Consider the following 17,960-nt stretch of genomic DNA (forward strand, 5'->3'; position numbering starts at 1 on the left):
TTGGTAGCTGGCCAGCTCTGCTTAGCCAAAAGAAACAGACTCTGGCCAGATGGCTTTGCATGACTATCGCACAGGCTTACACGCAGGCTGATCTCTCATTGCCGGATACAGTCCCTCCTCATTCTACTCGCTCTGTGGGACCATCGTGGCAGCCTGTCGTGGCGCATCTGCTGAACTATACAAGGCAGCCACGTTGTCTTCTGTCCACACCTTTCTTAGGTTCTATGCCTTTGATACGTTTGCCTCTCAAGATGCTTCAGTTGGATGCAACATTCTCCTCCCAGTTTAGGAACGTCCCCTCCTTATTTCAACTGCTTTGGGACATCCCTGTGGATGCGTATGGACCCTGAAGAAAAGAGTTATGGATAAACTTACCCTTGTTAACTCTTTTTCTTCGAGATCCATAGGATCCACAGGGCGCCCACCATGATGCACCTAGTTTCATTGGGTTACTCTTCTCAGTCACCAGTTCCCGTCTCCTGGATGCAAGAGTGTGTTTCCTGTGTGTACCATCCTTTTCTCTTCTCCAGCTCCTGCCTTGGGCTTGTTAACTGAGGGGCCTGAGCTGTGGACGGGGTATGAGGGAGAAGGACCAGTGCATCTTGGGAGCTAAAAAGCTGAACTGTTTGGTGCCTGATCCTGGTCTCTACCATCATACCCGAGTGTCACTCCTGTGGATCCTATGGACATTGAAGAAAGTGTTAACAAGGGTTTTCCCATAACTCTTATTTTTCAGGGGATTTCTGGGAAATAGTAATTAGGCCCCTTAGACTCCTCCCTTAACAAACCCGGTTTACTCTCAGTCCATTGAAATAAAATGAGTTTATATTATTTCATGTCCAGTAAATAGGTGTAACAGGTTTGGCTCATGGTGTCTTAAATAATAAATGACCAGCATTGTTCTGTAGTATTTACTTATCCTTATTGTACAGTGCTGCCCTCTACAGAGCGCTCACAGACACTGCGATTAGTCAGTGCTATAAGCATGCACTCCCAACATACACTAAAGGCCCATACACACTAGAACACAGGTTCTCAAACTCGGTCCTCAGGACCCCACACAGTGCATGTTTTGCAGGTAACCCAGCAGGTGCACAGGTGTATTAATTACTCACAGACCCATTTTAAAAGGTCCACAGGTGGAGCTAATTATTTCACTTGTGATTCTGTGAGGAGACCTGGAAAACATGCACCGTGTGGGGTCCTGAGGACCGAGTTTGAGAACCTGTGCACTAGAAGATTGTTTCCATAGATGAGAGCGATAATGATTGTGAACGATCAAACAGTTCTAGTGTGTACACAGCAAATGAAGAGCGCTGCGCACACCCGTGGTCAGGGTCAGTCGTCCATACAGGCAGCTCAATCCCAGCAGAGCAGATCGCTCATCGACACATCGTTTGTAACAAAGCTCCGTGTTTACGCTCAATCTCGTTGGTCAGGGAAATCGCTCATCTTCCACATTGTTCAACTTTCAAGTCTTATAGTGTGTATGGGCCTTAACAGGGCAGGTTTTAGTGATATCCAGCCTTTAGCACAGATGGTTATATCAAATCATCTGAGGTATTAAATCACCTGTGCTCAAGCCTGAACTGTTAGTGCACCTTGAGCACAGAGGTTCGGAATGCCGGCTATATAAAGTATCACAGATCCTTATCTCCATACGTGATTTCAGCAACGATGCAGGAACGTGGGCGGGGCCTTGTTACCCAGCAGAACAAGCAGAACCGGTCCTGTATCCTGACCACCGGGGTATTACCACTACATCTGGAAATCATCATGGGACACCACGGTGGGCGGATAATTAGTGCGCACTACCGGTAAATAAACGTCCTTACTAGGATGGTTTAAGATTAAATGAAATACGAGAGCATATAAATGTCACAGGTTTCAGGTATTATTCCAACCTTTATTCTCTGCCGCTGAATTACAGTATATACAATAGTCATTTCCTAAATGTTCTGTACAATATATTACATTGTTACACTTTATAAATGTTACTTTCTAAAAACAGTGCAAAACGTTTTAAAAACCTCCACAATCCCCCTGTACATAACATAAATCTGACACACGCGCATACGCGGTCCTTTCAGCGCCAAAACAGTCCGCGATATGTCGCTGGGCGCCACATGTCGCTGATAGGCTTAGAATTATTATACTGTCGCTGTGTAGCGTACGCTTTGTCACTGCGATACATAAAGGAAATCTCAGTACAAACCGGTAACACCGCGAGGAATTGTCAGCGGAAGTATTTGGGAATATTTAATGGAGATGTGAGGATTTTTTATATTTTATTGGCAAGGTAAAAACACGGCCATTTATCAGCGATCTAGGCGGCCATTGCTGAATGAGAGACCTGAGATGGGCCACACCCTGCGCTTTTTTCTCCAGGCTGTGGCTTACACTACCATAGACCGGGTGTAGTACGGTATGCCGGCGGTCGGGCTCCCGGCGACCAGCATACCGGCGCAGGGAGCCCGACCGCCGGCATACCGACAGCGTGGCGAGCGCAAATGAGCCCCTTGCGGGCTCGCCACGCTATTTTCTCCCTCCAGGGGGGTCGTGGACCCCCACGAGGGAGAATAGCTGTCGGTATGCCGGGTGTCGGGATTCTGGCGCCGGTGTACTGTGCGCCGGGATCCCGACATTTGGCATACTGAAGACCACCCCATAGACCTGGTGCAACAAGAGACAAGGTATAAAGCTGAGACTGTATTGCCTAGATAAGTACAGAGCAGCTCTGCCTGGGGAACGGGGTTTGGTGAAAACTGGTATAAACCACATTAGAGAAACTCTTCTCACATCCTAATCCCGGAAGACGTGATGGCTCCATCCTATTATTTGTACTGACGGAGCGTAAGCAGCAATACGGCCCGCAGACTGCTGTATACAAGGTATAGATGTAGCGTACCCAACATGTTACAGGGATTTATACTCCGTGTTACTCAGTAGTGGAGAACAATCTCCATTACAAATAGTATCCTGCGCGGTCCCGGTGATCTCTGCCGCTGCGCACATCTCGGTGGCCGCTCTGAGGCAGAGCGATGCTACGCTCATCCATATGGAAGGTTATTTAGTTAGTAACTTGGAAATCACATTTTGTTTTCACATCTGTAAATTAGTCCAAGATCATAACTAATCCCCGTGTAAGATTTACATCTAGTGTATGATGTCATCACTCACCGCTTTGCAGTATCTGTAAGTTATATATGTTTAGTGGATTGGGTACGGGATACCGGGTTAGGGGTTAGGTAACCCCAAACCCTAATACGAACCCTCTCCCTTTCCGCAGCCTTAGCCCTAACTCACCCTGCCCACAGCCTGACCCTAACCCTTCCTCCCGCAGCCTGGCACTAACCCTCCCCGTAGTGTAACTCTCCCTCCCACAGCCTGACCCTAACCCTTCCTCCCGCAGCCTGGCACTAACCCTCCCCGTAGTGTAACTCTCCCTCCCACAGCCTGACCCTCCTTCCCGCAACCTGGCCCTAAATTCCCCTGCCCACAGCCTGACTCTAACCCTCCCTCCCCGTAGTGTAACCCTCCCTCCCGCAGCCTGGCCCTCCTTCCCGCAGCCTAACTCCAACTTCCCCTGCCCACAGCCTGACCCTAACCCTCCCTCCCCGTAGTGTAACCCTCCCTCCCGCAGCCTGGCACTAACCCTCCCAGTAGTGTAACTCTCCCTCCCACAGCCTGACCCTCCTTCCCGCAGCCTGGCCCTAAATTCCCCTGCCCATAGCCTGACTCTAACCCTCCCCCCAGCAGCCTGGCCCTAACCCTCCCGCAGCCTCACCATAACCCTTTTCTCCCACAGTCTGGCCTTAACCCTCCCTCCCACAGCCTGACCCTAACCCTCCCCGTAGTGTAACCCTCCCTCCCTCCCACAGCCTGACCCTAATCCTCCCCAGGTTACTGTACATTTGGGATCCTGGCTGCCGGCGTCGGCATTCTAACAGGCGTCAGGATTACGGTGCCAGCATTTTGACTGCCAGGATCTCAAATACATCCCATGTTTAGTAAATGATTCAGTGAAATGTGAAGCAGTAAATACAGGTTATATATACTATATACACACAGTATCCTGGGCTATAACGGAATCTGTGTCAGTGTGTTAGGTTACAGACTATATACACACAGGAGCCAGGACTATGATGGAATCTGTGTCAGTGTGTTAGGTTACAGTATATATACTATATACACACAGGAGCCAGGACTATGACGGAATCCGTGTCTGTGTGTTAGGTTACAGTATATATACACACAGGAGCCAGGACTATGATGGAATCTGTGTCTGTGTGTTAGGTTACAGTATATATACTATATACACACAGGAGCCAGGACTATGACGGAATCTGTGTCTGTGTTAGGTTACAGTATATATACACACAGTAGCAGTATATATACTATATACACACACACAGTAGCAGTATATATACTATATACACACACAGTATCCTGGGCTATAACGGAATCTGTGTCTGTGTGTTAGGTTACAGTATATATACTATATACACACAGGAGCCAGGACTATGACGGAATCCGTGTCTGTGTGTTAGGTTACAGTATATATACTATATACACACAGGAGCCAGGACTATGATGGAATCTGTGTCAGTGTGTTAGGTTACAGTATATATACTATATACACACAGGAGCCAGGACTATGACGGAATCCGTGTCTGTGTGTTAGGTTACAGTATATATACACACAGGAGCCAGGACTATGATGGAATCTGTGTCTGTGTGTTAGGTTACAGTATATATACTATATACACACAGGAGCCAGGACTATGACGGAATCTGTGTCTGTGTTAGGTTACAGTATATATACACACAGTAGCAGTATATATACTATATACACACACAGTAGCAGTATATATACTATATACACACACAGTATCCTGGGCTATAACGGAATCTGTGTCTGTGTGTTAGGTTACAGTATATATACTATATACACACAGGAGCCAGGACTATGACGGAATCTGTGTCTGTGTGTTAGGTTATAGTATATATAATATACACACACAGTAGCCTGGGCTATAACGGAATCTGTGTCAGTGTGTTAGGTTACAGTATATATACTATATACACACAGTAGCCCGGGCTATAACGGAATCTGTGTCAGTGTGTTAGGTTACAGTATATATACTATATACACACAGTAGCCCGGGCTATAACGGAATCTGTGTCTGTGTGTTAGTTTACAGTATATATAATATATACACATAGTACACGGGGCTATAACGGAGCGTTGGGAAGTTCTATGACTGAGATGCAGGAAATCTTTCATGTCAGTGTTTGCTGTAAGCAGCTTTTTCAATCTGAAAATATAGTAATTTATTCCATTAATAATTCATGTTATATAAAGTCAGAAAACAATAAAGAATGAAAATGAGGGAATTACTCAGATTTCCAGCAGTAAGAAGAGGCCGGACGTCTATATACTGTGCGAGTGACAGAGTGCTCCCCAGGACGTCCCTGCCAGCAGCGCACATTTCTAGCCTTCCTATTGGTCAGTAGCGCTGCTTTATGCTGCAGGTTACGCATGTGCGATTTTCTGCAACCGTGGCCGAGTTACTTTCATTTTCCTATTTACAAATCCTCTGGACCCCACTACAACTGTCCGTCCGCTCGCAGACTCTACAGCTACAACCGTCCGTCCCCTCGCGGACTCTACAGCTACAACCGTCCGTAGACTCTACAGCTACAACCGTCCGTCCCCTCGCAGACTCTACAGCTACAACCGTCCGTTCCCTCGCAGACTCTACAGCTACAACCGTCCGTCCGCTCGCAGACTCTACAGCTACAACCGTCCGTCCGCTCGCAGACTCTACAGCTACAACCGTCCATCCGCAGACTCTACAGCTACAACCGTCCATCCGCTCGCAGGCTCTACAGCTACAACCATCCGTTCCCTCGCAGACTCTACAGCTACAACCGTCCGTTCCCTCGCAGACTCTACAACTACAACCGTCCGTTCCCTCGCAGACCCTACAGCTACAACCGTCCGTTCCCTCGCAGACTCTACAGCTACAACCGTCCGTCCGCTCGCAGACTCTACAGCTACAACCGTCCGTCCGCAGACTCTACAGCTACAACCGTCCGTCCGTTCGCAGACTCTACAGCTACAACCGTCCGTCCGCAGACTCTACAGCTACAACCGTCCGTTCCCTCGCAGACTCTACAGCTACAACCGTCCGTTCCCTCGCAGACTCTACAGCTACAACCACCCGTTCACTCGCAGACTCTACAACTACAACCGTCCATCCGCTTGCAGACTCTACAGCTACAACCGTCCGTTCCCTCGCAGACTCTACAGCTACAACCGTCCGTTCCCTCGCAGACTCTACAACTACAACCGTCCGTTCCCTCACAGACTCTACAGCTACAACCGTCCGTTCCCTCACAGACTCTACAGCTACAACCGTCCGTTCCCTCGCAGACTCTACAGCTACAACCATCCGTTCACTCGCAGACTCTACAGCTACAACCATCCGTTCCCTCGCAGACTCTACAACTACAACCGTCCATCCGCTTGCAGACTCTACAGCTACAACCGTCCGTTCCCTCGCAGACTCTACAGCTACAACCATCCGTTCCCTCGCAGACTCTACAGCTACAACCGTCCGTTCCCTCGCAGACTCTACAGCTACAACCGTCCGTCCGCTCGCAGACTCTACAGCTACAACCGTCCGTCCGCAGACTCTACAGCTACAACCGTCCGTCCGTTCGCAGACTCTACAGCTACAACCGTCCGTCCGCAGACTCTACAGCTACAACCGTCCGTTCCCTCGCAGACTCTACAGCTACAACCGTCCGTTCCCTCGCAGACTCTACAGCTACAACCACCCGTTCACTCGCAGACTCTACAACTACAACCGTCCATCCGCTTGCAGACTCTACAGCTACAACCGTCCATCCGCAGACTCTACAGCTACAACCGTCCATCCGCTCGCAGGCTCTACAGCTACAACCATCCGTTCCCTCGCAGACTCTACAGCTACAACCGTCCGTTCCCTCGCAGACTCTACAACTACAACCGTCCGTTCCCTCGCAGACCCTACAGCTACAACCGTCCGTTCCCTCGCAGACTCTACAGCTACAACCGTCCGTCCGCTCGCAGACTCTACAGCTACAACCGTCCGTCCGCAGACTCTACAGCTACAACCGTCCGTCCGTTCGCAGACTCTACAGCTACAACCGTCCGTCCGCAGACTCTACAGCTACAACCGTCCGTTCCCTCGCAGACTCTACAGCTACAACCGTCCGTTCCCTCGCAGACTCTACAGCTACAACCACCCGTTCACTCGCAGACTCTACAACTACAACCGTCCATCCGCTTGCAGACTCTACAGCTACAACCGTCCGTTCCCTCGCAGACTCTACAGCTACAACCGTCCGTTCCCTCGCAGACTCTACAACTACAACCGTCCGTTCCCTCACAGACTCTACAGCTACAACCGTCCGTTCCCTCACAGACTCTACAGCTACAACCGTCCGTTCCCTCGCAGACTCTACAGCTACAACCATCCGTTCACTCGCAGACTCTACAGCTACAACCATCCGTTCCCTCGCAGACTCTACAACTACAACCGTCCATCCGCTTGCAGACTCTACAGCTACAACCGTCCGTTCCCTCGCAGACTCTACAGCTACAACCATCCGTTCCCTCGCAGACTCTACAGCTACAACCGTCCGTTCCCTCGCAGACTCTACAGCTACAACCGTCCGTCCGCTCGCAGACTCTACAGCTACAACCGTCCGTCCGCAGACTCTACAGCTACAACCGTCCGTCCGTTCGCAGACTCTACAGCTACAACCGTCCGTCCGCAGACTCTACAGCTACAACCGTCCGTTCCCTCGCAGACTCTACAGCTACAACCGTCCGTTCCCTCGCAGACTCTACAGCTACAACCACCCGTTCACTCGCAGACTCTACAACTACAACCGTCCATCCGCTTGCAGACTCTACAGCTACAACCGTCCGTTCCCTCGCAGACTCTACAGCTACAACCGTCCGTTCACTCGCAGACTCTACAACTACAACCGTCCGTTCCCTCACAGACTCTACAGCTACAACCGTCCGTTCCCTCACAGACTCTACAGCTACAACCGTCCGTTCCCTCGCAGACTCTACAGCTACAACCATCCGTTCCCTCGCAGACTCTACAGCTACAACCATCCGTTCCCTCGCAGACTCTACAGCTACAACCGTCCGTTCCCTCGCAGACTCTACAACTACAACCGTCCATCCGCTTGCAGACTCTACAGCTACAACCGTCCGTTCCCTCGCAGACTCTACAGCTACAACCGTCCGTTCACTCGCAGACTCTACAACTACAACCGTCCGTTCCCTCACAGACTCTACAGCTACAACCGTCCGTTCCCTCGCAGACTCTACAGCTACAACCATCCGTTCCCTCGCAGACTCTACAGCTACAACTGTCCGTTCCCTCGCAGACTCTACAGCTACAACCGTCCGTTCCCTCGCAGACTCTACAGCTACAACCGTCCGTTCCCTCGCAGACTCTACAGCTACAACCATCCGTTCCCTCGCAGACTCTACAGCTACAACCGTCCGTTCCCTCACAGACTCTACAGCTACAACCGTCCGTTCCCTCGCAGACTCTACAGCTACAACCATCCGTTCACTCGCAGACTCTACAGCTACAACCATCCGTTCACTCGCAGACTCTACAGCTACAACAGTCCGCAGACTCTACAGCTACAACCGTCCGCAGACTCTACAGCTACAACCGTCCGTCCACTCGCAGACTCTACAGCTACAACCGTCCGCAGACTCTACAGCTACAACCGTCCGTCCCCTCGCAGACTCTACAGCTACAACCGTCCGTAGACTCTACAGCTACAACCGTCCGTCCCCTCGCAGACTCTACAGCTACAACCGTCCGTAGACTCTACAGCTACAACCGTCCGTTCCCTCGCAGACTCTACAGCTACAACCGTCCGTTCCCTCGCAGACTCTACAGCTACAACCGTCCATCCGCTCGCAGGCTCTACAGCTACAACCATCCGTTCCCTCGCAGACTCTACAGCTACAACCGTCCGTTCCCTCGCAGACTCTACAACTACAACCGTCCGTTCCCTCGCAGACCCTACAGCTACAACCGTCCGTTCCCTCGCAGACTCTACAGCTACAACCGTCCGTCCGCTCGCAGACTCTACAGCTACAACCGTCCGTCCGCAGACTCTACAGCTACAACCGTCCGTCCGTTCGCAGACTCTACAGCTACAACCGTCCGTCCGCAGACTCTACAGCTACAACCGTCCGTTCCCTCGCAGACTCTACAGCTACAACTGTCCGTTCCCTCGCAGACTCTACAGCTACAACCACCCGTTCACTCGCAGACTCTACAACTACAACCGTCCATCCGCTTGCAGACTCTACAGCTACAACCGTCCGTTCCCTCGCAGACTCTACAGCTACAACCGTCCGTTCACTCGCAGACTCTACAACTACAGCCGTCCGTTCCCTCACAGACTCTACAGCTACAACCGTCCGTTCCCTCACAGACTCTACAGCTACAACCGTCCGTTCCCTCGCAGACTCTACAGCTACAACCATCCGTTCACTCGCAGACTCTACAGCTACAACCATCCGTTCCCTCGCAGACTCTACAACTACAACCGTCCATCCGCTTGCAGACTCTACAGCTACAACCGTCCGTTCCCTCGCAGACTCTACAGCTACAACCATCCGTTCCCTCGCAGACTCTACAGCTACAACCATCCGTTCACTCGCAGACTCTACAGCTACAACCGTCCGTTCCCTCGCAGACTCTACAACTACAACCGTCCATCCGCTTGCAGACTCTACAGCTACAACCGTCCGTTCCCTCGCAGACTCTACAGCTACAACCGTCCGTTCACTCGCAGACTCTACAGCTACAACCGTCCGTTCACTCGCAGACTCTACAACTACAACCGTCCGTTCCCTCACAGACTCTACAGCTACAACCGTCCGTTCCCTCGCAGACTCTACAGCTACAACCATCCGTTCCCTCGCAGACTCTACAGCTACAACCGTCCGTTCCCTCGCAGACTCTACAGCTACAACCGTCCGTTCCCTCGCAGACTCTACAGCTACAACCGTCCGTTCACTCGCAGACTCTACAACTACAACCGTCCGTTCCCTCGCAGACTCTACAGCTACAACCGTCCGTTCCCTCGCAGACTCTACAGCTACAACCATCCGTTCCCTCGCAGACTCTACAGCTACAACCATCCGTTCCCTCGCAGACTCTACAGCTACAACCGTCCGTTCCCTCGCAGACTCTACAGCTACAACCGTCCGTTCCCTCACAGACTCTACAGCTACAACCGTCCGTTCCCTCGCAGACTCTACAGCTACAACCATCCGTTTCCTCGTAGACTCTACAGCTACAACCATCCGTTCACACGCAGACTCTACAGCTACAACCATCCGTTCACTCGCAGACTCTACAGCTACAACCATCCGTTCACTCGCAGACTCTACAGCTACAACAGTCCGCAGACTCTACAGCTACAACCGTCCGCAGACTCTACAGCTACAACCGTCCGTCCACTCGCAGACTCTACAGCTACAACCGTCCGCAGACTCTACAGCTACAACCGTCCGTTCCCTCGCAGACTCTACAGCTACAACCGTCCGTTCCCTCGCAGACTCTACAGCTACAACCACCCGTTCACTCGCAGACTCTACAACTACAACCGTCCATCCGCTTGCAGACTCTACAGCTACAACCGTCCGTTCCCTCGCAGACTCTACAGCTACAACCGTCCGTTCACTCGCAGACTCTACAGCTACAACCGTCCGTTCCCTCGCAGACTCTACAGCTACAACCATCCGTTCACTCGCAGACTCTACAGCTACAACCATCCGTTCCCTCACAGACTCTACAGCTACAACCATCCGTTCACTCGCAGACTCTACAACTACAACCGTCCATCCGCTTGCAGACTCTACAGCTACAACCGTCCGTTCCCTCGCAGACTCTACAGCTACAACCATCCGTTCCCTCGCAGACTCTACAGCTACAACCATCCGTTCACTCGCAGACTCTACAGCTACAACCGTCCGTTCCCTCGCAGACTCTACAACTACAACCGTCCATCCGCTTGCAGACTCTACAGCTACAACCATCCGTTCCCTCGCAGACTCTACAGCTACAACCATCCGTTCACTCGCAGACTCTACAGCTACAACCATCCGTTCACTCGCAGACTCTACAGCTACAACCATCCGTTCACTCGCAGACTCTACAGCTACAACAGTCCGCAGACTCTACAGCTACAACCATCCGTTCCCTCGCAGACTCTACAGCTACAACCGTCCGTTCCCTCGCAGACTCTACAGCTACAACCGTCCGTTCCCTCGCAGACTCTACAGCTACAACCGTCCGTTCACTCGCAGACTCTACAACTACAACCGTCCGTTCCCTCACAGACTCTACAGCTACAACCGTCCGTTCCCTCGCAGACTCTACAGCTACAACCATCCGTTCCCTCGCAGACTCTACAGCTACAACCGTCCGTTCCCTCGCAGACTCTACAGCTACAACCGTCCGTTCCCTCGCAGACTCTACAGCTACAACCGTCCGTTCCCTCGCAGACTCTACAGCTACAACCGTCCGTTCACTCGCAGACTCTACAGCTACAACCATCCGTTCACTCGCAGACTCTACAGCTACAACCATCCGTTCACTCGCAGACTCTACAGCTACAACAGTCCGCAGACTCTACAGCTACAACCGTCCGTCCACTCGCAGACTCTACAGCTACAACCGTCCGCAGACTCTACAGCTATACCACAGCTAAATGGTAATCAGCTAGTCTTGTACTGGACTATAAAGGAAGCAGCGTGATGGGTTACGTACATGGTGCCCATTGCCCACACAGCCCGTGCATTTCACTGGGACATAGCGACATCAGGAATTACTTTCCAAAAGAATGGATAGGCTGGGTGTTGGTTCCGCCCACAAAATGGCTGCACCCACTATGTGTAGGTGATAAATGCGCTATAATGGGGGCACAGTCTGTATGATAGGGACACAAATGTACACGGGGGATAATTACACTAAATCAGAGACTGGAATTTGTTGCTGGTAAAAATAAATATAAGTATAATGACGGCATTACACGCTACATACATGTTACAATATAACAGATACCCACAATATAAATAATTTGATTCACACATAAACGGAAGTAATCTCCATACAATAATCAGAGTGTTCTATTAGATCCCACATAAGTCATTACACTGACAGAGCTTACAGACAAAAATAAATATGTAATTAGTATGATTTCCATGTAACCCCCCCCCCCCCCCCCTCCGTGCGTCCCTGCTTCAGCCTGTGCATGTCACTTGTCCTGCCGCAGGGCGCAGCTAGCTCCGGTTACCTATACGCTGGCGCTACAGCTCTTTGTAACGTAACCGTCTATTGCATAGCGCCCGTCCTGACCCGTGAGACATTTACTGCATCAGTACAACTGGTTCAAGTAGATGAAACATTAGCGTATTTATTAAATCACAGGCTGAAGAGATTTTGTTTGGCTATATATATATATATATATATATATAGAGAGAGAGAGAGAGAGAGTGCAATGGGCAATGATAAAACGTATATTATAAATAAAGTATTTCTACATGTACATATATATAGGACACACCTATATGCGCAGGTTGTTTTTTTCCTGCGCCATGTGTTTCATCAGTTACTAAAAGTACAACTTAGATTTGCTTTAAGGCACCGGTCGGAGGTGGCGCCGCTGAGCCCCATTCTGCCGCACAAGCCTCGTAGTCTTGGTCTCAACACTGCGCACGGCCAATACATTTCCACTGATCTGGAATACGTGCGCGCCAATCAGATTATTCCAGTTCCTGGTGCCCCCGCGTCCTGTGGCTGCGCACAATCATCCCGTATAATCCAGGCGGTTCACATGGAAGGCTGAAGTCTTATAACAATGGGAATAAGGTGCACACGGCAGGGAATGGAGGGATCTAATCCCTATCAGAAGAACGCACATTATTATCAATGTAATCATCCCTATTACCGGAATTAGACGTCAGTTATACAAGACTTATGGGTCCATATAAACCATCATTACAAGTAATATGAAACACACTCCATATACAGTATCTGATCCCAGGTAAATAAGACTAAACTACGTGAAGGGAACGCGCTGCTATACCATGGGAAGCCATATAACGGAACGTGTGGAGGGGAGTTGCTGTTCCCGCTGAAGGAGGAGGGTGGTCCCTGTTCCCGATATATAAAGGTCATTGAGACACATTGCACACACACACACACGTGTAGTGCCAGGAAAGAAGCTTCATATCACATAAATATCCTTTCTGCTACTACAAGAGACAAAACTGGCAGCAAAAGGGAAAAAGTTCATTTAGCAGCAATTTAAGGCATTTTACAAGAAGAGATGAAAGTCCTGATCCCCACTCTGTACCCGGCTTCCTCAGCGTCACCTACTGTACGTAGGAGGGTACTCGCTTTTCTCTCCCGCCAGGGGGAATTCATGTGATTATGCCCCGGCCAGCGCTGTGCGATGATGCAGACTACTGCGCAGTGGGCGTGGTTCAGTCAGGCCCCATCCTCTTCACAAGAAAGAAGATTCCGGAGGTGCCTTCTATTCTCCAAAGATTCCGGGAAAACTCCCCGATATTGGTGAGAGTCTCCCGGGTGTTCCGCAAGTGTCTCACATGAGAGCCTGTACCCATAGTGTAGTGTTAGTATTGCACAAAGGATTAGAAACGGATGTAGCGAGTTTAGGAGTCTTTAGTGTTATATTCGGTTTCTCCTGATGATATTTGGCTGAGTCGCCTGCTGGATCCAAAAAGCTTTCTGGAAATTTGACCCGACTTTGCCTAAAAGACAAGACAGATGAAATTAAGTATGGGGCCAGGAAAAGCGATATACTCTGCAGTCAGGCGACAGTCACCTGCGCATCAGCCCCAAAGCGTTGGAAATAAGACGCAAAGGGACCAAATTCTGACGCTTCAGACTGAATTCCAGAACAAAAAACAAACCACTTTCCAGGCGCTAATCCCGATTGTTGGCGATAGTGAAAAATAAATTCTCATTAATCCTTTGGCCCAACCGCAGCCTGAATCCCCAAAACTGACCAAATATAATCAATCAATAAAGCGCTGCCGGGCCAAAATTATTTTTTGATTTTTATATTTTAAAACATTTATTGACAACATCATATACACACGTCCGGTGTTTTACCTATACAATAAAATGATTCCAGTCACAGCTATTAGACCTCCGGCACTTTCCCATACACTTCTGAGGAAGCCTCAGACGGAACAGGCGGAGAAACGCGTAAAGGGAGTACACACGGACTCGGCTCTCTGTCGGATATATCTGGAGATGCCACATGATGGATATAGGAGGCCCTGGCCGTTGGAGAACATAGGAGGTCTGGTGAGACACTGCCGGGACTGATGGCACAGGGGCGGGCGGTCCGAGCTACACTGCTGAGAAACGGATGGTAGTATAAGGACACGGCTTTGCTGCTTCTGGCGTACAGTAATCCATGTATCCATGAGCTATAACTAAGAACTGACTGCACGCCGCGCTGCACACGGATTGCAGTCACGCTGTAACTGCTGCCACTGAGATAATCAGGCCGCTCGATGTACGGATATTACTCAGTAACGCGGCGCGGCGCAGAACACTAACGGAGGCATTATAGTATCCAGCGAGCTTCCTAATGAAGCCGGTTATAGGATGCTGCGTTGTTATACTGTGACTATGACACGGACCGGTGTGGATACCGAATATTATAAAGTGCTGGAGGTCTAATAGCGGTGACTATAATCATTGTTATGTGGCGTTTATTCACTTTATTGTATAGGTAAAACACCGGCCGCGTGTATATAGTGTTGCCAAGAAAGGTTTTAAAATATAAAGATAAAAAAATCTTTTTGGTCCGGCAGCGCTTTACTGATACGGGTTTCAGGAATTCCATAACACACTGCATCTGGCGGTACAGCTGGCGCCGGTGCCTCATTATCACGTGTCCATGTGAGCACCGGCCGGTTCCCCCGACTCGGCATACGCTATAGTCTTGCAGCTTCCTCCAGTAAAGAACCGATCGGAGCCGGGAATAAAGTCTCTGTCGCCTGCGCTATGTCAGGTGTTACTAAGACCGATACTTTACAGGTTCCTCACCTCGGCTGGTTTCCCAACACCGACAACAATGACTTTCCCATCCTCCAGTCCAACCAGAATGTGGCTGCTCTCCTTCGTCACCGACACGCAATGAATAGGGACGCGCATGGTCAGCGGCGAAACAGCGAGAGTCAGGCTGCAACAAAGACCCCAATAAAGTTCATGTTAACATCACACCGATTACTGAGGCAGTGTCGTCCTGCAGGGGCGTCAGTGTCCCCCCCCAAACCCAGAGGCGGCAGTGTCCCCCCTGCAGAGGCGTCAGTGTCCCCCCCACCCCAGAGGCGTCAGTGTGTGTGTGTCCCCCACCCCAGAGGCGGCAGCGTCCCCCCTGTAGTGGTGTCAGTGTCCCCCCCACCCCAGAGGCGTCAGTGTGTGTGTGTCCCCCACCCCAGAGGCGGCAGCGTCCCCCCTGTAGTGGCGTCAGTGTCCCCCCCACCCCAGAGGCGTCAGTGTGTCCCGTCCCCCCCCACCCCAGAAGCGGCAGTGTCCCCCCCTGTAGTGGCGTCAGTGGCCCCCCACCCCGAGGCAGCAGTGTCCCCCCTGCAGAAGCGCCAGCGTCCCCCGTCCCCCCCCCACCCCAGAGGCGGCAGCGTCCCCCCTGCAGAAGCGCCAGCGTCCCCCCCCCCCAGAGGCGGCAGTGTCTCCCCATTTCACACCTACTGGCTACAAAGCCTGGTACACATGGAATTGTGGGAGATGTATCAAGAATTGGAGAGAGATAAAGTGGCGAAGTTGCGCAAAGCATCCAATCAGCGTCTGTCATTTCGTAGACTTCTCTCTCTCCAAGGCTTGATATATCTCCCCCTCAGTGTTTATTACAGCATTGTACTGGCAGAACAATATGCAATAATCGTAATTTGCCCCTGCGAGTGTCCGCAGTCCTTGTTACTTGCCCCAACTAGTGTCCTCAGTCCTTGTTACTTGCCCCAGCTAGTGCCCGCAGTCCTTGTTACTTGCCCCAGCTAGTGCCCGCAGTCCTTGTTACTTGCCCCAGCTAGTGTCCTCAGTCCTTGTTACTTGCCCCAGCTAGTGCCCGCAGTCCTTGTTACTTGCCCCAGCTAGTGCCCGCAGTCCTTGTTACTTGCCCCAGCTAGTGCCCGCAGTCCTTGTTACTTGCCCCAGCTAGTGCCCGCAGTCCTTGTTACTTGCCCCAGCTAGTGCCCGCAGTCCTTGTTACTTGCCCCAGCTAGTGCCCGCAGTCCTTGTTACTTGCCCCAGATAGTGCCCGCAGTCCTTGTTACTTGCCCCAGCTAGTGCCCGCAGTCCTTGTTACTTGCCCCAGCTAGTGTCCGCAGTCCTTGTTACTTGCCCTAGCTAGTGTCCGCAGTCCTTGTTACTTGCCCCAACTAGTGCCCGCAGTCCTTGTTACTTGCCCCAGATAGTGTCCGCAATCCTTGTTACTTGCCCTAGCTAGTGCCCGCAGTCCTTGTTACTTGCCCCAGCTAGTGCCCGCAGTCCTTGTTACTTGCCCCAGCTAGTGTCCGCAGTCCTTGTTACTTGCCCCAACTAGTGCTCGCAGTCCTTGTTACTTGCCCCAGCTAGTGCCCGCAGTCCTTGTTACTTGCCCCAGCTAGTGCCCGCAGTCCTTGTTACTTGCCCCAACTAGTGCTCGCAGTCCTTGTTACTTGCCCCAGCTAGTGTCCGCAGTCCTTGTTACTTGCCCCAGCTAGTGCCCGCAGTCCTTGTTACTTGCCCCAACTAGTGCTCACAGTCCTTGTTACAAAGCCCCAGCTAGTGTCCGCAGTCCTTGTTACTTGCCCCAGCTAGTGCCCGCAGTCCTTGTTACTTGCCCCAGCTAGTGCCCGCAGTCCTTGTTACTTGCCCCAGCTAGTGCCCGCAGTCCTTGTTACTTGCCCCAACTAGTGCTCACAGTCCTTGTTACAAAGCCCCAGCTAGTGTCCGCAGTCCTTGTTACTTGCCCCAGCTAGTGCCCGCAGTCCTTGTTACTTGCCCCAGCTAGTGCCCGCAGTCCTTGTTACTTGCCCCAGCTAGTGCCCGCAGTCCTTGTTACTTGCCCCAGATAGTGCCCGCAGTCCTTGTTACTTGCCCCAGATAGTGCCCGCAGTCCTTGTTACTTGCCCCAGCTAGTGTCCGCAGTCCTTGTTACTTGCCCTAGCTAGTGCCTGCAGTCCTTGTTACTTGCCCCAACTAGTGCCCGCAGTCCTTGTTACTTGCCCCAGATAGTGTCGGCAATCCTTGTTACTTGCCCTAGCTAGTGCCCGCAGTCCTTGTTACTTGCCCCAGCTAGTGTCCGCAGTCCTTGTTACTTGCCCCAGCTAGTGCCCGCAGTCCTTGTTACTTGCCCCAACTAGTGCTCGCAGTCCTTGTTACTTGCCCCAGCTAGTGTCCGCAGTCCTTGTTACTTGCCCCAGCTAGTGCCCGCAGTCCTTGTTACTTGCCCCAACTAGTGCTCGCAGTCCTTGTTACAAGCCCCAGCTAGTGTCCGCAGTCCTTGTTATTTGCCCCAGCTAGTGTCCGCAGTCCTTGTTACTTGCCCCAGCGAGGGTCCTCAGTCCTATTTCCGCTAGTGTTGTCTGTGACAGGATCGGTAAGAACCCTTCTGCTGATGGCACTGACCTGTACAGATCACGTATGGAGAGATGTCCCTGCCGGCTCCCAATCACCACGTGTTCCCCACTGACGCACATGTCCAGGATCTTCTCCTTCATGCTCTCGGTGCCCAGGTGCTTCCCATTTACACTATACAGATGTAAGGCGTTCTTGTTCTGCAATCAGACACACCAGTAAGTAATGTCCATTCAT

General features: G+C 51.3%; 1 protein-coding gene across 2 annotated transcripts in view; it reads right to left on the minus strand.

Annotated features, from left to right (window-relative positions):
- Positions 1 to 12,496: 12,496 nt before the first annotated feature.
- NBEAL1 (neurobeachin like 1) overlaps positions 12,497 to 17,960 on the minus strand; it is a 410,517-nt gene continuing 405,053 nt past the window's right edge. For both annotated transcript variants that reach the window (XM_063932593.1, XM_063932592.1), the window contains 3 exons: positions 17,775 to 17,923; positions 15,195 to 15,330; positions 12,497 to 13,882 (listed from right to left, as the gene is read on the minus strand). In XM_063932593.1, the coding sequence (XP_063788663.1) occupies positions 13,784 to 13,882; positions 15,195 to 15,330; positions 17,775 to 17,923 (384 nt within the window). In that variant the 3' untranslated portion in view covers positions 12,497 to 13,783. The remainder of the gene's footprint in view (positions 13,883 to 15,194; positions 15,331 to 17,774; positions 17,924 to 17,960) is intronic.

This window comes from Pseudophryne corroboree, chromosome 7 (assembly GCF_028390025.1).
Source record: "Pseudophryne corroboree isolate aPseCor3 chromosome 7, aPseCor3.hap2, whole genome shotgun sequence".
Taxonomy (NCBI): Eukaryota; Metazoa; Chordata; class Amphibia; order Anura; family Myobatrachidae; genus Pseudophryne; species Pseudophryne corroboree.